This window comes from Bos mutus, chromosome 9 (assembly GCF_027580195.1).
Source record: "Bos mutus isolate GX-2022 chromosome 9, NWIPB_WYAK_1.1, whole genome shotgun sequence".
Taxonomy (NCBI): domain Eukaryota; kingdom Metazoa; phylum Chordata; class Mammalia; order Artiodactyla; family Bovidae; genus Bos; species Bos mutus.
The window spans coordinates 61,067,756-61,093,260 of record NC_091625.1 but is presented as its reverse complement, the minus strand read 5'-3'; the positions used below and the strand labels follow the sequence as shown (position 1 = coordinate 61,093,260).

General features: G+C 43.8%; 1 protein-coding gene across 1 annotated transcript; it reads right to left on the bottom strand.

Moving 5' to 3' along the window:
• Positions 1-4,964: 4,964 nt before the first annotated feature.
• On the bottom strand, positions 4,965-24,229 carry GABRR1 (gamma-aminobutyric acid type A receptor subunit rho1). The gene is made up of 8 exons (XM_005889290.2): positions 24,211-24,229; positions 22,508-22,575; positions 20,706-20,929; positions 16,272-16,354; positions 13,559-13,699; positions 11,085-11,237; positions 9,023-9,219; positions 4,965-7,010 (listed from the first exon to the last, which is right to left on the bottom strand). The coding sequence occupies exons 1-8, from the start codon at positions 24,227-24,229 to the stop codon at positions 6,717-6,719; spliced, it is 1,179 nt and encodes a 392-aa protein (XP_005889352.2). The 3' UTR covers positions 4,965-6,716.
• Between the last annotated feature and the right edge of the window lie 1,276 nt (positions 24,230-25,505).

Genomic DNA, 25,505 nt, shown 5'->3' with positions numbered 1-25,505 from the left:
TTCTCTCGGGCGGGCGTGAAATTTAAAAAAAATAAAAAAATAAAAATAAAATGTAAAATGAGCTTTGATTAGTATAATGGCTCACAGCATCCAGTCGCTTTAAAAAATAAACCTCAGATATACGAAATAGAAAAGAATATCAAGTCAGGGTCTTCAATAGACAAAATTCTTGTTTAGCTCAAAAGACTAGCCATTGCCCCACTGAGCAAACAATGAGTTGCCTTTGAGAGTTTGGACTTTTATCTATTAGTTGTGTTGCTAATGCCTGACACCTTTTTATTTGACCCGAGAGAATGGAAAGCAGTTCCAAAATTTCATGTTTTCCCACTTGAGCTTAATTTATTTAAGGAATAACCAAATCTAGATCCAAGCACTGTTACTGCCTGTGAATGATATAGATTCAGGATTAACCATCACTTCAATCCTTGTCATCAGACCTGACTCCTTCCTCACAGGAGGATCATGTGTTGTGTATGAGAAGCTTAAAAGAGTTTGATACGAATCTAAGTACCCCTGAACTATAAGAATTCAAGTTTGCTTTTAGCTTGATAGGGGAGTAAGAGGCCACCTGTGAAAAAGTAGACTTGGGTGCAGTTGAAATCTTAGCAAAACTTTAAGCTGTTGTCTGTCCATTAATCTCTGAAAGTGGTGAGGGGCTACTCAGTTATTGTTCAGCCTAATGTTTCCTCAGAGATGGAGCGGTTACCCGCAGCAACTATTTGGTATACCTCCCATTGGCTTAGCTTTTAGCTTCTGCCCATCCATCCAAAGTCACAAAACCCACTCAGGTGGGTTGTGTGTTTTTAAGACAAGCTCTTTTGTAAAAAATATGTATGTAAGAAGAGCTTATAATAGAAAATCCCAGCCAGAAAGAGATCGCAGCCACAGCTGTTTCAGATGTTTATGATGGTGCTCAGTCATGTCCGACTCCTTGTGATCCTATGGACTGTAGCCCACCATGCTCCTCTGTCCATGGGATTTCCCAGGCAAGAATACTGGAGTGGGTTCCCATGCCCTCCTCCAGGGGATCTTTCCAACCTGGAGATTGAACCCACATCTCATGTTTCCTGTAGTGGCAGGCAGGTTCTCTACTACTGGGTCCACCGGGGAAGCCCCTTATCTCTAGGAGTCTCTCCAATCAGATTTTAGCCCATGTTTCCCAGCTTCTGATGTTGCTATTACCCCACCTACCCTCTGCCATTTTCTAAGTTCTGGCGGCCTAAATACTACTTGTTTCATTGATCCAAGGTTGGAACAAAAGAATTTAGAAAATCAAGTGGAAATAATAACAAAATTTAGAAATTAACTCACAAAGCATAGATTTCTTATTCTAAGATAAGAACAATTTGACTAATCAAACTTATCTTCTCTCCTCACCCCAATATGTCATAACTGTATTTATTATTACCTATTAATATATGGCTTTGATTTATCCATTCCCATTGCCAAAGAAATACATTTTTCTGCCTGTACAGAAGCGTGTTCTTCATGTTCAATCAGTTTCTGATGTTTTGGTAATTTGCGGGGGTAGGTTGTTTAACTGTGAAGTGTCCTTGTTCTGACCTCATTTGCAGACAGCTATTATTGAGTGCAGGGTAGGCTGAGTAGGAAAAAGCTTATTCTGACTCTTGTTTCTAATTCCTTTCACATCTCCTGAAGGGCCAGCTCACCCTCTTTTAGCTTAGTAGAAGGCCTATACAGACTGAAATGGGATTTTGATAAGGGTGGAGAGATACTTGAATTAGCTGTCCTGGGAATTAAGAATTGAGGTCATTTAGAGGATGATGACCTCTGGGATTTTAAGGTCAATGAATCTGGAGGTAACTGTCATGTGTGAGCAGAGAAGGACAATCTTCATAGTGAATAAAGCAAATCACACTAAAAAAAAGGAAAGGTAACTGCCGAGAAAGAGAAGCTGTCTGCAATCGTTACAGTACTCATCAGGCATAGCCATTTATGCACTTCATGTCTTTGTGATTCCTGTGGTCTTAAGCTAGTTTGAGTGGGTTCTGTTCCATTGAATCACTAAGGTATAGTTTTGAACTTCCCTGGTTGGCTCAGATGGTAAAGAATCTGCCTGCAATACAAGAGACCTGGGTTTGATCCCCGAATTGGGAAGATCCCCATGAGAAGGGAATGGCTACCCCCACTCCAGTATTCTTACCTGGAGAATTTCATGGACAGAGGACCCTGGTGGGCTATGGTGTCACATAGAGTCACAAAGAGTCGGACATAACTGAGTGACTAACATTAACAAGGTATAGTTTAGTTCCATTTGTGATTTTTAAAGTCTTAAAAAGCTGAGAACTTGGAATTACACTACACACTATTTACTCAATATAATAATACTACTGATCTCAAATCAGCATCCATTCTATACATTCATTGTTAATATGAGGAAATTAAGTCTAGAGTGTGACAAGAATATTTCCCTAAGAGTATTCATCACAGTATTATTTTTTTATCCAGTGTTAAGGAAAAGATGCACACTCATAGTATGGAATGGTTTTAATGGCTGCAAACTATAGGGAGTTTTTAGTAGGAAAATGGTCATACTATGTCATGGAAAAAAGCCTGTATCAATTTGTATATAACATATGGTGGCAACTTTACAAAACTATGTAGAAAAAAAGATAAGTAACACTAGTTGCCCCTGGCTAATAGGATTATGAATGGGTTTTTTCTGCTTTTTACAACTTTACAAATTACCATCCCCTCCAAAACAAAAAAGGTAGAAAGAAAGGAAATATTCCTCCCACATAGAGTAAGCATGCAATACTGAGTTGCTTCATGTATAAATGCAGCTCTTACGTAACTTTTTGTGAATGATACTAAAGGTATATGGTCACACAAACCTAGTTCAGTGCTTTGCTCACTTGAATGTACGTAAGAATCACCTGGGGAACTTGTTAACATACAGATTCTAATTGGGTGTGGGGTGAGGCTTGATGTTCTGCTTTCCTAACATGTTCCTAGGTAATGCCAGGGTTCTTCTGGGAATTACAAGTATTTGTCCCAATTATATATAGATAAAAATTAAACAATATTAAATTGAAAAGTTAAAGCATCCAATTATTTTGAGAGTGGTGATAATACTTAAGTGAATTAAATGGTTTTATTCTAACATTATTAATGTGTTTGTTGGATAATGTGCTTTCTTATTACTGCAAATACTGGAATTTCCCATACAAAGAAACTCAGTTGTAACACAGTTTTTTTAATAATCAGAATGAAATGTTCTTTTTCTGTATGCTTTATTTTGATTATTATGACTTACATTCACACACAATTTTGGGCTCCATGGTCAAACCCACAAGTCCATTCCTACAGGGTGGAATGCAGGCTTAGACCTAGGTTTGTGAAGTTCTCCAGTGAATTGGAAATATAAAATAATTAAACAAACTGGTCCTTCACCACAGACAGTTTGAGGAGCACTGCTCTTGAACGTTGCATGCTACATACTAGGTGCTTAGAATTACTTGCTGAATGAATGAATGGATACAGAAAGTGCCACTATTAAAAATGAATAAATAGAAAAGTGCAACTATTAAAAATTTTTCCTCATATTAATGTTTATGTATTGTGAGTGCCAATTTATTTGTTCAGTATTCAGGTGATACCTGCCTTTTTTTTTTTCTTTAGCTGCACTGCATGGCATGCAGGATCTTAGTCTCCTCACCAGGGATTGAATCCATGCCCCTGCAGTGAGACGCAGTCTTAACCACTGGACCGGCGGGGAAGTCCTCATACCTGCCTGTTAACTAGACAATATTATTAACCAAATCTCTCTACTCTCCAGTCAAGCCAACAAGTTTATTAAGTACTATAGATGTCCACGTATAAAGGGTGGTTTTCTCCAAAATTATCAGAAAAGAGAGTTGCTTTGTATTTGGGTTTTTATGAAGTCAAATTACAGAGTTCTGTCTCAGTGACAGCTTTGAAAGCAAAGTACTGCCACCTCAATCAATGCTGTTAGATGCTTTGTAGAGGTCACCTGAGAATTGCTAGAAAAGGTAGCAAAGACATTGAGCATGAATTCAATAACTTATTCTTCATACCACTAGTATAGATATCAATGTGAACAAGCCTTTTAAAGATCACTCTAAAAAACAATATTGTATGTGATTATGTTGTAAAGATCAAGAGTAAATACTTATAATATGCACTGTTGTTGTTCAGCTGCTCAGTTGTGTCCGACTCTTTGTGCCCCCATGGACTGCAGCATGCCAGACTTCCCTGTCCTTCACTATCTCCTGGAGTTTGCTCAAACTCATGTCCACTGAGTCAGTGATGCCATCCAACCATCTCATCCTGTCGCCCCGCCTCCTCCTGCCCTCAGATGCACTATCTATACTGTTATGAAGCTGAATAATTCCCTAATTGTGTCTTCCCAAAATTTGTATTTTGAAGTTCTCACCCCTGTGATTTCTTTGAAGATAGGGCCTTCAAAGAGGTAATTAAGGTTAAATGAGATCGCAAGGGCAGGGCTGAAATCCAATATGACTTGTGTCACGTAAAAGAAGAGACACCAAAGACGCATGTGCTCAGACAAAGAGGCCAGACGAGGGCAGCAAGGAGGCGGCATCTGCCAGCCCAGGAGACAGGCCTCAGGAGAAAACAAACCTGCCAACCCCTTGACCTTGGACTTCCAGCCTCCAGAACTGAAAGAAAATGAATCTCTATTGTTTAAGCTGCCCAGTTTACGGTACTCCACTCTGGCAGCCTGAGCAGACTAATACAATACAGCATCCTATATGCTGGTTCAAATGGCAAAGCTCCCCAAACGCTGTGGATGGAAGTGCACATTATGTGTCCTGGAAACCCGCCCAGATGGTTCAAAGTGGTCCTGCTCCGAGGAAAAAGCAAGTGGCGAAGATGTTTGTGAAATTTGATTGGAATTGTTTCCTAAAATAAGCATGAAAAAGGTAATGTTCTAAAAATATTTTTAGTATTAAAAGTTTACATTTAACTATTTCATCTATATTGCTTTACATTTTTCTACTAGTTGCTATTAAAAAAAAAAAAAATTTTTTTATTTCAAGAAAATGGGAGATTGCCCTGTAATTAGACTTTCTGAAATTTTGGTTGTTTTTTTTTTTTTAAAGACCAAAGTATAGCCCTCATGAAGAAATAACGTGATATAGGGATCAAATTAGCTTTGGAGTGAAAATGACAAGGTATAGAGTTTATTTGAATTTCAAACAAATGCTTTATGCATAAATTTGATGGGAGTTGATCCTGTGGCTATATAGTATGAATAGCTATATGTTGTTTAAATAATACACCAAATTAGAACCCTCTCCTTTATCCCCTGCCCTGATATCAGTGGCCATTATTTTCTGGTTCACAGAAGATGCTGGTATTCACTGAGTATAAATGGAGATGTCCAGTGATGTGTAACCATTTCTTTTTCATTTTGGCATTCTCTTCTACATTCAGTAACCACGTATTTCTCATCCTAACAAGTTATAGGTAGTCCCAAATGATGCATTTCCTTGTCATGGTTATGCAGAAAAAGTCAGTCTAATCCCAGGCTCATCAGTGAAGATATCACATTACTAACTTCACTTTGAATTTGGACAGGCTGCAAGGTGGAGATTCATGAAGCAGTGATTATTAAACAGGGAATGCTGCTGCTGCTGCTGCTAAGTCACTTCAATCGTGTCCAACTCTGTGCGATCCCAGAGACAGCAGCCCACCAGTCTCCCCCGTCCATGGGATTTTCCAGGCAAGAGTACTGGAGTGGGGTGCCATTGCCTTCTCCAAACAGGGAATACTGACACACAGATTTTCTAGGCTAGTTACCTCTATGACAAAACTGACAAAATGCCTGCAAATAGTTTCTTCTTCAAAGTTTCCCTACCAGGGAAATACCTACCAAAATCAGAAACCACTGTACCACTCTAAAGAGCTTTTGTTGTGAAGAGGTGAATCCTTAGGAACCACAAGATGTAAATAAAGTAGGAATATTATTATTGCCTTGTAATGAAACCAACACAAAGAAATGCATATAAAATAGGTAAGAGGCTACAGACTGAAGCATAAGTTTTGGTCAAAGTGGGGATTTAGGTGCATGTAAATGAGTGGCTCAGCAGTAAAGAATCCGCCTGCCAATACAGGAGATGTGGGTTTGATACCTGGGTCAGGAAGATCCCCTGGAGACGGAAACAGCAACTCTTTCCAGTATTTTTGCCTGGTAAATCCCGTGGACAGAGGAGCCTGCTGGGCTACACGGTCCATAGGATCGCAAAGAGTCGGACACGACTTAATGACTAAACAACAGCAACGAAAGAACTCCAGGTGCTTCCCAGATCCACCTGGTCCAGAGACTAGAGTGACGCTCACATAAAGGATATGGTTCGTATGAATAAGTATCTACAGTCTAAAAGAGGTTGAACTACATGTGCCTACCCCATCCCAGTGTGCCTTTTCTCTTAGAAAAGCAGTGTGCTTTTCTAAGAGATCCCAGTAACAACTATCATCAGTTGCTATGGGTATCTCTATACCTGCAGTACCAAATATAATGCTGTGTATACAATAAGCGGTTAATACGTGTAAATTAAACCAGTAAGTGCCTTGTCAGTGTAGTTTTGGAAAGCTGGAAAAGGGTGGGTACTGGGAACTTTCTTTTCATCATAACCTTAAAGTATGTCTCATCATTCAATTATTTCTGTAGTACATACAGAAGAATGTGAAATGTATAGAATTACAGGCATTTATGAGAAAATCGACCAGTATATTAAATTGAATAAGATGTATGCAGCTGGAAAAATGATCCTTGAGTATTTATCGATGGCGTGGGTGTCAATCCTCATGCTCACATAGCTGCTCCTCTGGCTTTTCCTCTGCGGGGAGCTCCTCTCCGAGGCCAGCGTCAGCTGCACCATCATCCTGTCGGGCTTGTCTCCGTTCTCAGGGGTATAGTTGCCCAGGTCATTCACCTCCCCGTCACTGTAGCTGCCGTCCAGGAGGACCGCGCGTGGCTGAGGCAACCCGCAAGTGCAGGGAAGCTGTGGACACAGCAAACGCACGCTGGAATTCGAGCTCAGCCAACAAAATTGCACAGAGGAGGGGATCGCCTTTTCCTACTTTCTTTCAAGGTGTGTGTGTTAGTTGCTCAGTCGTGTCCCACTCTTTGTGACCCCCCCTGGACTGTAGCCCACCAGGCCCCTCTGTCCATGGGATTCTGCAGATAAGAATACTGGAGTGGATTGCCATTCCCTTCTCCAGAGGATCTTTCTGACCCAGGGATCAAACCCTACTCTCCTGCACTGCAAGCAGATTCTTTATCATTTGAGCTACAGGGAAGTTTTTCTTTTAAGGGGTTGTGGAAATAATGATGGTGGCACTGTAAACATTTTATCAATGAAAGAGCAGATAACCCATCAACTGTTAGGAAACACCAAGTCATATCGGAGGCCCACAAGAAGGGTCACGATCAGATCATTGCCATGTTCTCTGATGTGACCCCTGAATGTCACCCCACTCCAGTACTCTTGCCTGGGAAATCCCATGGATGGAGGAGCCTGGTAGGCTACAGTCCACGGGGGTCGCAGAGAGTCGGACACGACTGAGCGACTTCACTTTCATTTTCCCTTTCATGCATTGGAGAAGGAAGCGGCAACCCACTCCGGTATTCTTGCCTGGAGAGTCCCAGGGATGGTGGAGCCTGGTGGGCTGCCGTCTATGGGGTCGCGCAAGTCGGACACGACTGACATGACTTAGCAGCAGCAGTAGCAGAAATGTTTGCAGTTATTATGTGTGTATGTGTGTGTGTGTATGAGAGGGGGAGAGAGAGAAAGAGAGAGAGATGGGATGGGAATTTGAAAGGTGTGGCATTGTGGGGATAGTTTCCTCTACAGAACCTGAGTTTTCTGGAGGAGATAATCATTGAACTGCAGACAGGAGAATGAAGGGGAAACCAGGTGGGAGGGAAGGTGATCTGGGAAGTGATGGGAGTTGTATGAGCTCACATATGAAGGAAATTTTCCTAGAATGGAGGATGTGCTTCCTTGGAAGCTTATAGATATATATAAGCTTTCAAGAGACAGACATATCTATCCATCTATCTATGTATAATACATATATATAATGTTTATTGCAGCATTTATTATAATGGCAAAAAATGGAAAAAAAACACTGCCCATCAATAGGGAAAAAATCATGTTATACTACATCCAAGACATTCTTTATTATGCAACTATTAAAAAGATTGTCTTGGAAAGAGACATTTCTGGAAGCTTCTTTTATGATTCCTCTAAATCATTTGTCCCACCATGTTGAATTGCCATTTACTTTTATCACTGAACTAGGAACACCACCAAGATTGAAGCAACCTGGCCTTAGTTAACTTGACTTAGCAGATCCTGGTCTATGTGTGGGTGCTCAGTTGTTCAGTCCTGCCTGACTCTTTGAGATCCCATGGACAGCAGCCCACTAGGCTCCTCTGTCCATGGAATTTTCCAGGCAAGAATACTAGAGTTGGTTGCCATTTCCAGGAAGCTAGTTTATGCTGCTGCTGCTGCTGCTAAGTCGCTTCAGTCATGTCCCACTCTGTGCGACCCCATAGACAGCAGCCTACCAGGCTCCTCGGTCCCTGGGATTCTCCAGGTAAGAACACTGGAGTGGGTTGCCGCCTCCTTCTCCAACGCATGAAAGTGAAAAGTGAAAGTGAAGTCACTCAGTCGTGTCTGACTTTACGGGACCCCATGGACTGCAGCCTTCCAGGATCCTCCGTCCATGGGAGTTTCCAGTCAAGAGTACTGGAGTGGGTTGCCATTGCCTTCTCCGAAGCTAGTTTATGGTAGGTGCTAAATAAATGTTTGAATGAGTAAAAGAGGTAGCTCAGAGTAAATTTCACACCATTTAACTTATTCTCTTGTTTGCTCTTCACAGCTAACTGGTGAAATAGTGGAGGAGGGAGTGCCATTACCCTATTTTACAGAGGAAGTCGGACCTGCCCAAGGTCCATTGCTAGACCAGATCCTACCCTTGCAGACACTCCTGCTCATGGTAAAGTCACCTTCTCCTGTGGCTTCCGCTCCTTCCGCTCCTGCACGGTGGTCAGGTAGTTGACGGCCGCGTATTCCAACACCGAGAGGAACACGAACACGAAGCTGACCCAGAGGTAAATGTCCACGGCCTTGATGTAGGACACGCGGGGCATGGAGGCGTTCACGCCCGTGATGATGGTGGACATGGTCAGCACCGTGGTGATCCCTGCAGACACAGAGAGAAAGGAGCAGGGGTTTGTCTTCCACCAAACCCACTGGATGTCTCCGTGCCTCTTCTTTCTCCCAGCTGCTCCTCTGGCCTAGAACGTCTCCCTCCCTGGCCCTCCAGCTGCTCAAGTTTCCAGTTTTAGCTTTTATAAAGTTTCTCCTATTCCTCTGCTCCCAGCTGTATCCCTGAATCTTTTTTTTTTTTTTGCTCTGCTCAGTGTCATATCTTAGTTCCCAGACTAGGGATTGAACCTGAGCGCCCTGCAGTGAAAGCATGGAGTCTTAGTGCAGTCAAAGTATGGCGTCTTAAGTGCCGGACTGCCAGGGAGTTCCCCCTCCTTGTGTCTTCATCCTGGCACCTTTATCACTTTGTTTTTCTGCAGAGAGCCCCTGACAGGTTAGCAGTAAGACAATTCTTTACATTCAGTTGCTTAAAACAAAGATTGCAGAGGAGTTCCCTGGTAGTCTAGTGGTTAGGATTCAATCCCTGGTGGGGAAATTGAGATTTCACAAGCCTTGCAAAATAGTCAAAAAATAAATTAATTAACTTTATTCATAAAATAAATATTTATAAACAAAATAAGAAGAAGACTGTATATACGAGCAGGTATGTATGTTTCTTGGAACTCCTTCTCCAAAAGAGGGGGAAAGTACACAAGTTGCATTTTAATCTATGTGTCCTTGTTGCTGGGGTAGAATCCTGTAGTCCTTGGCCTGTGTTGTCAGCTGCCAGGGCCTGCTGGGTCCTGGACCTGGCTGCCCACACTGCAATGTTGACTTAAGGACCCTGTCAATTTTACCAAGAATGATGTTAACCTCATTTATGGGAGACAGATTCTGAAACTAGAATATTTATTTATTCAGCACAGTAACTGTTCAAGCTACAGAACAACCGTTAAAGGCCAGGGCATCTGTCAGTGGGAATGTCCCTGAGATTTCAAATTAAGCTCAGAACATTTGCTTGGCAAACACCAAATCACAGCGGATTGGGGTCATCTTAAGAGCCAGCACCAATCCAGTTTCACTAAAACCTGGTGAGTCATTCTCTCCCTTGAAGCCCCAGGACCTCTGAGCCATGGTGGTGCGTGTGGAATGGGTGCAATATTTAAATCAGGGAAGAGAGTGGATGGCAAACAGCCATTGATAGTACAGTAGGGATTCTCAGACTTGAGTATGTATAAGAATTACTAGGGGAGGGACTTCTCTGGAAGTCCAGCGGTTGAGACTTCACCTTCCAATGCAGAGGTGTAGGTTCGAGTTCTGGTCAAGGAACTAGGATCCCACATGCCTCTCAGCCAAAAAAACCAAAACATAAAACAGAAGCAGTGTTATAACAAACTAAATAAAGACTTTAAAAATGATCCACATCAAAGGGAAAAAAAAAAAAAAAAAAAAGGTTTACTGGGGGAGCTTGTTCAAAATGCAAATTCCTGGAACTCTCTCAGAGATTCTGATCCTATACATGTAGATAGACCCCAGGATTCTTCATTTTAAACAATTTCCCCCACAGAATCTATCACAAAGATCCCTTGGGCCACCTTTTGAAAAGCCCTGTTACAGAATGTGACTTTCTTATCCAGGTGAGCAGAGAAAGCACCGCAGACCAGGACAACCCACTCCAGGACTCAGCTCTAATAAGATTAAAGATGAACTGTTTGTGTGGACTCCCAGGAGGACCTATAAACAGCTTTGCTGCACAGATTCTTAATAGTGGCATTATACCTGTGAATGAATAACTTGATGTTTTTCTGAGTTATAATGCCCACCGGGATTCAGGACCCATTTGGAAAGAAGGGTTTTTAATCTGGAAGGAATTCTTTGTATTTTCAGATGTCTGGAACGTGCACTTGAGATGTTGCTTACCTAAAGGGACTCTGGCGGGCACGGCTCTGCGGTCGATCCAGAAGGACACCCAGGACAGCATGACCATCAGGGTGGCGGGAAAGTAGGTTTGGAGCAAGAAGAAGAAGATGTGGCGACGCAACGTGAAGTTGATGTACAGACGGTTGTACCAGCCTTCGGGACACAGGAAGAAGAAAGAATACACACCATAGCCACTCAGCTTCCCCATAGGACTGATTTGATTCAGAGAATCATAAATGCCTTAGACGCTTGCCTGTAAACTTACCCTACCTTTATAAAATGGAAGACAGAAAAACCATGGAACAGAATAATTATATGATAACCCACATCATACGGGTTAGTACATTTCAAGGAATCTTTGGCCCCCATCCTATACACAAAGGGAACCCCTCAGGAAGGCCATGTAAGACTTTTGTTACTCAAATATGGCACATGGCCCAGCAGCATCACCATCACTTGGGTGCTTGTTAGAAGCGCAGATTCTCAGACCCCGCCCTAGATCTACTGAATCATAACTTCCTTTTGGGAATTTCCTGATTGTCCAGTGGTTAGAACTTGGTGCTTTCACTGTGGTGGCCCAGGTTCAACCCCTGGTCAGGGAAATAAGATCCCACAAGCCCCGCACTGTGGTCAAAAAAAATAAAAAGAAACTTCTTTTAACACTCCTTTCCACATGATTCCTACATATGTTAAAGCTTGAGATGTGTGGATTTAACAACTCCCTCTGGATTTCTTTATGGGGGAAAAATATGTTTAAAGTAAAAATACCTTGCTCACTACAACAGTGCATTTAGGCTATGCTTTAGCTTCACCCTGGTGCTCTTTACAAGGAAAACTTGTATGGAGGAATTGAAGGGAACAGAGAATGGTAGAAGGAGAGGAAAAGGCAGGATAAACTTGACATGACAAGAACTGAAAATAAAATGGGGACTTGGCAGCATTAACTGGAAAACTGGCATCCCAGGACAATTTTAGTGCAACAGTTATATTTATAACAGCTCCAGAAAGTGATTGTGGAGGTGCTAGAGATTGAATATGTCCTTCTCAAATTCATGGGTTGAAACCTAATCCTCTAAGTGATGGTATTTGCAGGTGGGGCCTTTGGAAGGTGATTTCATTGTGAGTGGGATTGGTGCCCTTACACAATAGGCCTCAGAAAGTTCTCTTGCACCTTCTTTCATGTGAGGACACAGTGAGTCCTAGGAAGCAGGCTTTCATCAGACACTGAATATTTTAGACTCCAGGAAAGACGAGCCTGTCTGTGAGGCTCTGTGGGGGTTGTAAGTAGGGTGAGTTTCCTTGATCTTGACTTCCCAGCCTCCAGAACTGTGCAAAACAAGTTCCTGTTGTTTAGAAGCCACCCAGTCTGTGGCTTCCTGGTGGCTCAGTGGTAAAGAATCTGCCTGCCAATGTAGGAGATGCAGAAGACGCCGGTTCGCTACCTGCATTGGCTACCTGCATTATCCCCTGGAGGAGGAAATGGTGATCCACTCTAGTATTCTTGATCCCATGGACAGAGGAGCCTGGTAGGCTACAAGTTTATGGGGTTGCAAAGACTCAGACACAACTGAGCACACACACACACACACACAGAATTATGGTAGTTTTTTATAGCAGCCTAAGCACACTCAGACAAGAGGGAATGTCAAAATGCTAAGAGTCAAAGGAATGAGGGTTCCCTGAAGGACCAAGACTGGTGGGTGAGGTATGCAAAAAATAAGAGACGTGATATCACCATATGTTGGAAATGAACAATGCCTTCTGTTACAGATCAAAGAGTGTAGTCAACCATGCAGTGTTTTGGCAACAGAAATTGCGGAAAGATAAGAGCAAAGTCATCTTGAAAGGCAATTAGTTGCAAGGGTTGGAGAGAGTGAAGCTCAGCTGTAACCTCAGCTGCCAGGAGGAAGGCCACAGCGCCTGTCCACAGGCAATGTGGTGGTGGAGGCGGGGGGCAGCGGTGGCAAGCTTGCCCAGACTTGGTTCAAAAAACAACAACGACACTGCCCGTGGGGTGTGTAGTTCCTGCACTGTGGCTCACAAGAGGGTCATGAGAGGAGCTGTGCAAACAGTATGACAGCAGGGGATTGGTTAAGAGAGAAGCACTCAAAGGTGCTAAAGTCAAGAGAACATGAACGGAAAATAATAAACCTGAAATTGGACTATTTTTGCCTATTGGACAGGGGTCTCTGGGAGTCATATCAGGGTGAAATTTCTGCTGTTAAACTGTCAATGCAATTGTCTCAAATAGACCTACACAGAGGGCTTATGTTGTAGTTTTTATTAAGATTTTCTAGATTATCACTTCTGATGCTGTGGTGGTATCAAAAAACCTCCCTCACCCCGTGCTCACCACCCTCTAGACCCAATCTGGAAATCTCATCTTTGGTTTCAAATCCTAGAGGCACAGGCTCTGCTCACTTGATAACCAATCCACACGCCTCCTGAGATCCAAGTAGCCCCCTCGCCTTCACCTGTGCTGCTGTAGAAGGCCAGCTTCGTGGTGGTGTGGAATTCCTGGATGAGGAACTGGGAGAGGGAGATCCGCTCATCTGTCTTTAAGGAGTCATTGCCTTTCTTCCAGTAGAGCATGAGGTCATCTTCCGTGTAGGCATCTGAAAAGACAAGATGGCATCAGACGCCAGGAAAGATGAGCCTGTCTGTGAGGCTCTGTGGGAGTTGTAACAAGATCAGCTGAATAAACAAACTGCAGTCCAACAAAGCAAAACAAAATCCAAAAAGACAAATCTAATTCTCCTCAGTCTTCCAGAATCATCAGGGCAAAGCTCTCAGGCCTAAATACTCATCCTGACTGCAAAAGTGTTCACCCTTCAAGTCAGCCTAAAAGCAGATGAAATTGCTATTTTTGTAGACCAGAAACTACAATTTGCTCTTAAAAAAAATTTTTTTTTTTTTTTTTGCAGGTTAAATAGTGGCAACATTGCATATAGTTCAACTTTCTTAACCACAGGTAATCTAGCCCTTTCTTCTTTCAAAGGGTGATGATGCATCATTGATGGCAAATACCTTTACACACTCTCAGGTAATAGGGGCTGAATTCTAGCAAGAAAAGACCCACAAGGAGATTTGCAGCCAAACAAGGTCTTTCTGTGCAGGCCTCTCATTGCTCTGCGCAGGGTAGAATCAAGGGGATTTCCCTGAGGATCCCTCCCTCCGGTCCCATACTTTCCCACCCCACTTATTGTAGGTGAGCACACTGCTTACCCCAACCCAGCAGACCTACCTGCTGTTTGAGCAGAACTAGGAGTAAAACCTGAAGGGGCTGCTCCTGTGTCAACAGTTCTTTCTGGGGCTCCCTGAGGGTCTGTTTTATTCCTCTTTTATTCTACCTTTAACCTTAACGTGTCGACTTGGCCAGGCTATAGTAAGTACCCAGTGATTCAATCTGGCACTAATCTGGGTGCTGCTGGGGAGATGCTTGTTGCTGTGTTATCTACACCTAGCTCACTTGAAATAAAGATGACCCAGGATAACCTGGGTGGGTCTGATCCCATCAGTTGAAAGGCCTTAAGAGCGGACCTGAGGTTTCCTGGAGGAAGATAAAATTCCACATGTGGACAGCAGGGTGGGCTCCTGCCCACCAGGTCACAGTCACATAAGCCCGTCCTCTGCACTAGCCCGCTCCCTGTGTATGTCCTATGGCAGCAGTCCCCAACATTTTTGGCACCAGGGGCCAGTTTTGTGGAAGACGGTTTTCTCCCTGGACCAGGGTAGGGGGCATAGTTTAAAGCACATTTCATTTATTGTGCACTTTATTTCGATTATTGTTCCATCAGCTCCACCTCAGATCATTAGGCGTTAGATCCTGAAGGCTGGGGACCCCCGTCCTATGTTTCTGCTTCTCTGGTGAAAGCCTGACAGGTACCACTGCCTGGGTATCATAGGGAAAGCAAAATTCTGGAGCCAACGATTAGTCCCTCGCTGTTAAGCTCCATAAAGGAGATAACAGTAACCTTCTCACAGGGAGCTTGGGAGGATTAAAGGACAGAGCAGGCCGAAAGCTACGGTGCACGAGGCAGTCACTCCCTTGGTCCTGGGATTTATTCTCCCTGACCCCACACTGAGCGGCCCACAGAGCTGTCCCTCCTATGTGTGGAGTCCATGTCCCTGCGCTCCTCAGCCCTGGGTGATTGGAGCCAGGAGACTCCTGATCCACCACCACGGCCCTGGCAGGCTTACCAAGATGCCCCAGGTCAACGAAAGTCCTCACTGAGACTCTGACATGGGCTGGGACGTGTCAGTGGGTGTGTGCTGGTTTGAGACAAGTGTAGAAGGAGTCATGGTGGGGGGTGGACCAGACTGTGACAGTCAGAGGAAACATTTTGGCAGAGATTGGAGCACGGGGCAGGTGCATAGAGAGCTAGGGATGGCAGTCCTGGACACGGCCGCAGCCTTGGTCCTCCTATGGCTATTTAATTTTCCAGGGTTTCTGCATGTGCGTAAGTTTCCCAAGGCCCCTAGGTTATACCTGAGTGTCTCAGCCACCACCTGCACTCACAGTGGCTGTGCCCTGGCGCAGTTGCTGCCCAACTTGTTTTCACCAGGAAATTCTTCAATGGAAACCTTACTCAGAAGAGCAATAAAAGAGATCCACAGGAGCTCTCTGGTGGACTGTGTGATGAATGCCATGCTGGGGGCTTGGAAGGAGACCCACGTTTGCTGAGCCCTCAGCTCCCCTTACCCAGGCACTTGCCCTGGGGAACTGGGAAACCTTCAGTTTCCACAGGACCGAGTTTATAACCACTGCCATGAGTATTAAAAGGGTCAATTATGGGAATAAAAGGTTTTCAGTGCCAAATTTGTTCCTGATTTTCAAACTTACCTGAGACATTGCTTCTATCTGAAAAGTCATCTCAAAATCATAGTCACCTGTGATGATCTAGAGGGGTGGTGGGATGGGGTGGGAGGTGGGAGGAAGGTTCAAGAGGGAGGGAACACACATATACCTATGGCTAATTCATGTTGATATATGGCATAAACCAACACGATATTGTAAAGCAATTATCCTTCAATTAAAAATAAATAAATTAATTAAAATTTATTAAGAGATTAAATTTCATGTAAAAAAAAAAAGAGAAACAAGATATTCTGCTCCTACTCCTGAGAGTCAGAGGCTCTAGGGTAACTTAAGGTCTGCGGGGGCTGTCTGAGCATAGGCTTACTCACAGCTCTCAATTTCAAGCGAGCACGTTTGTGTGTCCAGGGGAAACCGGCTGAAGTCCATGTTGCACATGGCGGTCACTGTAACCCTAGAAACAAACAGATAAAATCCAATGTACAGAGGCTGCAAAATATAAGCGCAAAATGATAAAACAAAAAGAAAAGGCCTCTGCTTCCTCCCAATATAGAAGAATCTTGTAGTTCATAAGCAGTGTGCCAGGACCTAGAGAACCAAGTAGCTTATGTGTGATTTCCACAATGGAGAACTCTTGGGTGTTTATGTTTAACCCCAGGCTCACCATGGGGCCAACAATGACTCCACTAACCCCCATCGCATGCAAGCATTTTAGAGCAATGGTCTCCATCGATAAAACAATGTGGGGACTTCTTTTGTGGTCCAATGATTAAGATTTCGCCTTCCAGGGGAGGGGGTGCAGGTTCAATCTCTGGTCAGGGAGCGAAGATCCCACATGCCTTGTGGCCAGAAAACCAAAACATAAAACAGAAGCAGTAATGTAACAAATTCAATAAATGTTTTTTTTAAAGAACCACTTCTGAAATTAAAAATAAATAAAAAATAAAATAATGTGAAACCACAACTCCTATGGCTTCTTAAAAGAAATCGTAAGAGTATATTGCTCTCCTGTTTCAGATTCATTCAAATTCTTCTTTTCTTGATTTTACTGACATTCACTATTTGTGTACAATGTTTTTACAATAATATTCATGAAGTATTTATGCCAGTTGCCAAATTAGGCATTCTATTTTTTTTCTACAATGTTGATATTTCTATATTGATAATAACGTCTACTAGTGGGCACAGGTGTTCTTAGTGGATAATTCCATAGAGATCATAAAAATGGAAAAACACTGGAAGATCTTATGCATCAACATGCAAGCACTTGCTAGCATCTAATGATTTTGCTTCGGAGTTTACACAGGAAAATTGGCTTTTGCGTCAAAGAATAAGCAAAGACAGATTGTTAGTCGTAGAAGATCTCCCACCCGGTGTGGAATTCCATGGCAGGGTATGATTAACAGTCATTAGCTTTGAACATACTATGTTTCCTTCAGCCACAGAAAATTGGCTATGTATAAGTTATGAAAATTATCTGGATAATTCATGGCCAAAAAGAAAAAATCACTTTTAAATGGAAATTTCAAGGAAAAGAGCTTTTTTGAAACTCAGTTATCCAGATATTTGCCTTATTTTCCTCATTCCACTTGAGTGTTGTAGGGAGGGATCTTGTATTGTTAGCAGCTGGATCATCTTATCTCCCCTGGGAATACTGATACACAGGATGTATTTTTTGGGGGGGTGGTCAGGCCAGCCTCTGACTTGGACACCTAATGGGTGGGCTCCCATTTCTATGGGTGCATCACCAGCACAACCATACCTGATGGCATCACCAGCAAGAAAGAAACTAGGGGCTAAGCTTGGAGACACTTGTGGCAAACTTTGGGGACATCAGATGTCAAATGCAGGTAGGTTTTGCTATGAACGAAAGTATTAAATAGCTCTTCTCTCTGTTGTCAGTTGATACAGGAACAGGTTTTTTAGAATCACAGACATTATCAGACTTGTTCTTGGCACCCTGACTTGATGCTTTTCTGCTTGTTTCCCACACATTGAACAAGCCCAGCATGTGGTGTAATCTCACCCATGCTCACTGTTGTTTCCCTCAAGTCCTTTTGAATTATTTCATCTAGAGCATCTTCCCTTGGAAGCTTGGCCAGTCCTGAGATTTTCCTGCTTACCCTTCTCATGTAACAGGCAGTCAAAATCCTCAGAAGTAACCAAATATATCTCAGTTCAGAAACACAGAATTTTGGTCCAAGATATCGACACTTCAAACTTCATTCACATTGAGACTTCTGCTCCCCCTTCCCAGCTAAGGCACAGAGTTGGCATTTGAGTGGTCAGTGTCTGCCCATCTCTAATCACCTCCTACATGGGTAGAAGTGAGATAAGAGAGGGATGGTTCTCTGGTGAGGTGGTTTCAAGCTCTCTGGGACCACTATGTGGTTGAAGCTGAGACTTTTTCCCCAGGTCCTTCATTCCCTCTACTGGGCACCTCCATCCTCCAGCAGCATCTTCCACTCCATCTCTTGGCTCACCACTCTCCATGCCACACATGCTGAACTATTCCCAACAAGCCTGGGAGTGCATACTGGCCCCATAAGAGCCAAAACTCCTCCTAGCTCTGCCCCTCAGTGGTGAGACAGCTCTTCTCTCACCCTCTAACTGCAGTGTCCCCCAACCATAAGCACACATGTGTCCTCTGCAGTCCAGCAAATGGCATGCCCACACCTCTCTCCCAAGAAAAATCTCTTCCTCCCAACAATCATTGACTCTCAAATCTTGAAACTGACTGGGAATTCAAGAACCATGGAATTGATTTTTCAATCTACCTAGTGTGATGGAGCATCTCATTTGTGAATTTCACTTGTTATTGTCTCTTGCTGCCTAGGAAACTTCACCATCCTGTTACCTGTCGCTCCCTGCCCACACCTCCTTGGTGTCCGTGCCTCTCTCTGCATCTAATCCTTTGGTTCCTGCAGGTCTCCCCCACTAGGCTGCAATCATGCTAAGCTCAGTGTTATTCATCTTTATGCACCCAGAGCTTAAGACAAGACCTGACAGGGTTTTTATCTGTACAACTCTGGCGGCCAATCTTAATATAAACACATTCTGTTGAATGGCTCAAAGAGTATGGATGAGGTGGAGGGCAACGTATTAGTACTGGTTTGTGTTAACCTGCTGTCGACAGAGGTGACAGTACCCAGCTCCTCCATGTTTTCCCCCAAATAAATCTCAGAGTGATAGCCCTCACTAACTTGGACCTCTTTATTTCTCTCTTAAACAAACCCATGATTTCATTTGCAATGAAAAATCAAATTATAGGTTTTTAGGCACCTGGAGGCTCACTGAAAACTTTGATGCTGAATAAACAGAGGTTTTCCACTTCCTCTTTTCTCTCTTCTGCCTCTGGTGTCACATCCAATCGTGCCAGACTCGACCTCCACCAGTTCATGAGACCTGACTGCTAGACTATCAGAAGTTTAAAAGCCACTTGTTAAACATAATTTTTTTTTCTTTTGGCTTTGCTGCTCAGCATGTAGGATCAGGGATAGATTCCCCCTTGCATTGGAAACTCAGAGTCTTAATCTTTGGACCACCAAGAAAGTTCCAAACATAGCCATTACTTAAAATTAATGTTATGTTAAGAACAGAAGTAAAACTCTGAGTCTGGTACCTAGCTGCTTAGATTCTAAGTCAGGATAAAGTAATAAAAGATTACTATAAATATTCTTTTGGGGCAAAAATTCAGCTTCAACATTCCCATCTCTGACTCTAAAGATACACTGCATCGGTATAGGCATTCCCTTCTTAGACACTGGTGTGTGGATTCAGCTTTACCAAAATAAAGTCTGTAAAACTGAAATGCACTCTCAGCACAGCACAGAAGGAGTAAATCTCAGCCAGTAGCTGAGGTGCTGCTCTGTAAAGGCCTGCAGCTCATCTCTACATGTCCTCCTGGGGGAGGCGGGCACCAGGATTTTCTCAAGGGGGCATACAGGGAAAGCCCCACTGCGATGTCTGTGCCTAAGGGAAGGTTATCCAGGTCACTGCTTAATGAGTAGTTAAACATTTCTAAGGCTACTGCTCAGCACAGGGAATATAGCCAATATTTTATACTTAATGGAGTATAGTCTATACACATATTGAATCACTATGTCATACATCTGAAACTAATGTATATTATAAATCAACTGTACAGACAGAATAAATGAATGAAAGAAAGGAAGGAAGGAATAAAGAAAAAGAAGAAAAAAAAACATTTCTAAGTCAGGTGAGCTCAATTATTTTATTCTTTATATTTTTGAAGTGATGCTCAAAATACCATTTAAAATCCTCAAGTGGCCCGGGGTCCCCATAGTCTCTCAAGGAGGACACTCTGGTGAGAAGGGATTTAAAAAAAAAAAAAGCCTAAACCGACCAGGTGAGGTAAACAACTTTTTTTAAAGCAAAATTCCAAAATGGGAATCAGAGAGGTCAAAGGAGGCAGGTCTTTGAGAAGAATTACATTATCTACTTTTCTGACTCCTACTAGAGAAATAAAACCTTCATTAAACATTGAAATTGAACTTGAACAGGGCCTAAATCATAAGCATCAGTAAGAGAAATTTCCCCGAATGTATTTTCAAGGAGAAATAATTCTTTAAAATGTTTACTCATGTGTAGAGTTAAGTTTTCCTGATGTTGAAAAGTCAGAGCCCCTGGAAAGTTAGAAGTTCACTGTTCAAAGCCAAAAGCAAAAGCGCTGTGGTGGGAGCAATGATACTCTTGGTAGACAAATGAGTTGCACTTCCTCCCAGCTTCGGGGATAAGAGGACGCTGAGGGGAAGAGGCCCAGAAGGAGGTCGGGAAGGGCTCACCTGAGGCTGTACAGCACTTTGCCGTCGGGCTGGACCCGGAGCATCACGTTGTCTGTGGTGGTGTCGTGGATGAAGGAGCGCTTGGAGTGCACAAAAAACATGTCGGGGACCCAGATCTTCTTCACCAGCCGGCCGTCAAATGTCATGCTCAGGTTGTTGGTGCTCGGGAAGGACAGCCTCTCGTCCTTCCAGTAGTGCCTCAGGTAGAGGGTCATCGTGAAGTCCTGGGACCAAGGGTAGAGAGGAGGAGCCCACACACTGAACGGCCGGGTGATAGCAGGGCATCCTGCACCCCCACCACCAGGCTGAGAAGTGAACTGAGCCCAAGGAGGCCTTGCTTCTAGTCTCTGCTGCTTCAGGAGGGAGGGAACCCTGCATGGGGGACTCAGCAGGAGGTTGTACAGAGGGGGCCTTGAATCCCATCCCACCCCACCCCTGGGCACTTGCCTCCACTTGCAGAAGGCTGCTCCTGCCGGTGCTGGGACCCCAACCTGAGGGCAGCCTGCCCACACACAGGGCCAACTGCCAGCCTAAGAGTTCATGCCTCTGGAAGCAGCCCTCAGCCAGGGAGTGGGGCTGGGGATGGGTAAGGGGGATGGATAACCCAGCTCTCTGGCCCCTCAGTGGGGACAACCCTGAGGTGAGCTCTTTGCTGATTCCCAGAGAAGCCCAGAGGGACTGATTCTCACATAGATCTGATCTGATGACATGACCGTTTTTGCTTCCTTCCTTTTCCCTGTCTCACCTCTCCACCCTTTTCTTATATAGATACAGATAATCTTTTTTGACACCACCATCCCAGGTGGTGCTAGTGGTAAAGAACCTGCCTGCCAATACAGGTAAACCTAGGAGATGCAGGTTCGATTCCTAGGGTCAGGAAGATCCCCTGAAGGAGGGCAGGGCAACCCACTCCAGTTTTCTTGCCTGGAGAATCCCATAGACAGAAGAGCCTGACAGGTTGCAGTCCATAGGGTCACACAGAGCTGGACATGACTGAAATGACCTAGCGTGCGCGCGCACGCGCGCGCACACACACACACACACACACATAGGCTGTGCCATGCAGCTTGCAGGATCTTCATTCCCCGACCAGGAATTGAACTCAGGCCCTCAATAGTTAAAAGTGTGGAGTCCTAAGCCCTGGACCATCAGAGAATTCCCCCCACTCTTTTCTTGTATTTCCTTGGTGTCTGTGTGTGTGCTCAGTCGCGTTTGACTCTTTGCAACCCCATTAACCAGAGCCCATCAGGCTCCTCTGTCCATGGAATTTTCTAGACGAGAATACTGGAGTGGGCTGCCATTAAACTACTTGTGCCAGAATGCTAGTCTCAGATCTGCTTCTCACCAGCTAAGACAAGTTTCTAAAAAGTCCTGTAAGTCAAGGAGTTGCAGAATGTTCTATTTGTTAATCAAAGCCCATTTAAAAAAGAAAAACAGAGGAAACTTGAGCTTTTTCTGCATTTTCACAGCCAGACACAGAGTCCACAGGAGCAGCTTGTGTCTGGCTCCTTGGATCCCGCTGTTTATGCTGGACAGCATTTGCCCAGAGAACACATCCTGGTGGCAAGAGCCTGGACACTGGGGTGGGGTCAGTCATGTCTGCCATGCGGCTCTGTCTCCTGCCAATGGGGCAGCTTTGAGTAAGTGTCTCGACCTCGCTGAGCCACCTGTAACATGAGTGTGGGAATTCCCACTACCCAGGGCTTGTGAGCCAGGGGAATTGTGATGTGTGGCGTTCCTGGCCCAGCACAGGGCCCGGGGGAATCCCCCCTGCCCACAGCCTTGGCCGGAGAAGCGCTTACCATATCCACTTCTGAGATGCTGTCCAAGCTCTCCACCTGCACATCCACGCCGACAGGAATGGCTGGCCCTGGGGACGGGGCATGGCAAGAGCATTTACTCTTTTTATTTGAACTTTGACTACAAATGAGACAGGCATAAGGATTTCTCCTAGCACATTCAGATTTGAAGGTTTGGTGTCCCACATGCCAGGCTAAAGTCAAACCAGAGATAAAAGGCTGGCATCATGTCCTCGCTCCCTAGAATATTCCAGCTAAGGTTAAAAAAAAAAATTCTTTTTTGGTCTGAATCAGTCAGGTGATTCTGAAATGAGGAAGTTAATGCAAAGCATTTGTCTTTGGTTACATATGCTCATCTAAAGGAAAGATGAGACCTGGGTCAAAGTTGGGTCCCATATAAAGAGTTACTCCTTAACATGAAGCCACACATTTTTAAATTTTTGTATTTACCTCCTGATTTTGCACCCTCTTTCATCTTGGAAGCCAGTGTCTCTGGCCAGGAGAAAGGCCCTGCTTGGTGAATTAGAACCAAGGTGATATTCAAAACATTTGCCAAGGTACTGATCTGCATCTTTGCTAGATGATGGAGTCGCCTCCATGGGGGATGTGGTACACTGGGTGGATATGAAAATACTATATTTGGGGGGCATTTCTAGGCCATAAAAACTTAATATTTATAAAAAGAAAGAATTATCAGGGAAGTAGATTGCTGCCTCTTTTCCTCCCTGCTTTCAGGTGTATAGGACAGGCATGGAACATCATCACAGAATATCATCATGGAACATCATCACGGAGTGAAAAGGTGAATTTGGGTCCAACAGCAACAGATTAGAGACTGAATAAAGACTCCCTTCTAGAACCTGTTTATCCTTTAGGCAAAAGTGACTGGAAGAAATAAAAGGCATGAGAATGATTTCTGAAATAAATATTTTTTTCCCAGGGGAAAAAAAAAACAAAACTCATAAGAGTGAAAACCCTACTTGACACTAAGAAACCTGAAATCTGCCAGCTTCAAAGGGCTCTGGTACTAAATCATTATTTTCGAAACAATTTTAATTTAATTAAACTCACCAGACCACACTCTACCCTAGGATATGAGCCCAGAGTTCTGTCTGCCAGCTCCAGGATAAGAATAAATTTAGTCCAAGATTGGTATTTCACATTAAATTGATAATGCAGTCATGATTTTAGGGGTATGATTATTGTGCATTTTTAAACATATATTACAGTCATAACTTTCACATTTTATTTTAAAAATTATGTATTTCTAGGAGCTATGAAAGTGAGCATTTAAGAAAATTTCAAAAACTGCTTCCACAAATCAAGAAATAAATTTAAAAGACCCAATTAAAAAAAATTATTTCAGAGCATTTTTCAGGAGGCAACTTTGGACTGCAACTGTCCCTACAGCCAGCTACTAGCCTCCCTAATACTGAGACATCCTTGTTGGGAGCCGTGGCCTGAGGACAGCTGGGCTGGTCTGGCCACAAACCAGCAGCTGCCTCCCAAGAATGCGTTCAGCACAGCCCAAGGCAGGCTGGCCAGGGCAGGTGCTCAGATGATGTTGGGGGCTCAGGCCTTGTTCACAACCTAGGCAGACCTGACGGGTAGGGAGCAATGCTGAATGGTTCCCTGGTCTGATGCTGCCCACAGATAGACAGAAGGACCTGGAAAGAAGACAAGCCCCAAGAGTGCATGCCTCATACCTCCAAAGCCAGGCCTCATGCTGAAATCGTGGTCATCTATCCTCAGAAGCTGCTCTGATTTTGTTAGTGGCGATTTCGTAATATCAGGGCTTCGTTTAAGAACTGGGCTGCAGAGAGGGAGAAAACAGGTTGATCACATACCCTAATTAAGTCGGATGAAAACTATTTGCATTCAGACTTGATCTTGACAAGTTTGATGGGCTGTGGTATTTCTTCTTTAAAGCTACTGGAAATCCTCTCTTCCATTCCCGGGCTTTCTGGATCAATGAACCAACCCAGAAGGTCCAAGACAGGAGTTTAGGAATGTGAATGAGGAGCTTGCAAAATACCAATATCTAGGGGACTTCCCTGGTGGTTCAGTGGTTAAGACTTCACCTTCCAGTGTAGGGGGTGCGGGTTCGCTCCCTGTTCAGGGAGCTAAGATCTTACAGGCCTGTTGGCCAAAACCCATAAAACAGAAGCAATATTGTAACAAATTCAACAAAGACTTTAAAATAAATAAAATATTTTAAAACCCAATATCCAGGCCCCATCTCAGAGGTGCTGATCTGGGCAGAATGGAACCTGGACATTAATGTTTTTAAAAGCCTCCCAGATGATTTTAATGTGAAACCAAGAGGGAAAACTGCTGGTCCTGGGCTTACTAATAAGTCTAAATTCACCCAAAGCTCCTCAGCTATTTGGGGCAGGTTGCAGCTGGAGGGGAGAGGCAGTGGGTGTGGGCTGAGCCTGTCTCCCTTGGACCCCTCTGGCCCATCCTACAGAGAGAGCGTGGACTTGCCCTTGGGTCAAATGCCAACCATTCTGGCTCCTTGGAGGCAGCTTCTTGTACTTCTGGTTCTGAATCGCATCTAGGGCCATTTTAATTCATATTCACTTTTTCTAAGTAGGTAATATATTTGCAGGGTTTGACAATTAGAAAGGAAATGCAGTGAAAAGTTGGCTTTCTACCTGTGCCTCCATTCATCCCATTCCCCCAACCACTGTTACTGCTCTCTCTCTGTTCTTCATTTGGCCATGGGGCTTGTAGGATCTTAGTTCCCTGACCAGGGTTCAACCCAGAGCCCCTGCTTTGCAAGCATGAGTCTTAACCACTGGACAACCAGGGAAGTCCCCCTTCTCCCTGGTACCTCTCTTATTGGTTTCTAGTCTATCTGTTCAGAGTATCTTGTAGGTACAAGTAAATACAAACATACATTCTTATATCCCATATTTTTCCAGTTTCATTGAGATATACTCAATACTTAACATTGTATTAGTTTTAGGTGTACAACATGATGATGTGATACATGTAT

What these genes read in the sequence shown, in the direction of transcription:
- GABRR1 (XM_005889290.2), bottom strand. An exon ending in CTCGCTTGAAATTGAGAGCT is followed by an intron (nt 13,700 to 16,271) that starts GTGAGTAAGCCT and finishes TTGTCTTTTCAG; the next exon opens with ATGCCTACACGGAAGATGAC. An exon ending in GGCCTTCTACAGCAGCACAG is followed by an intron (nt 11,238 to 13,558) that starts GTGAAGGCGAGG and finishes TGTGTCCCGAAG; the next exon opens with GCTGGTACAACCGTCTGTAC.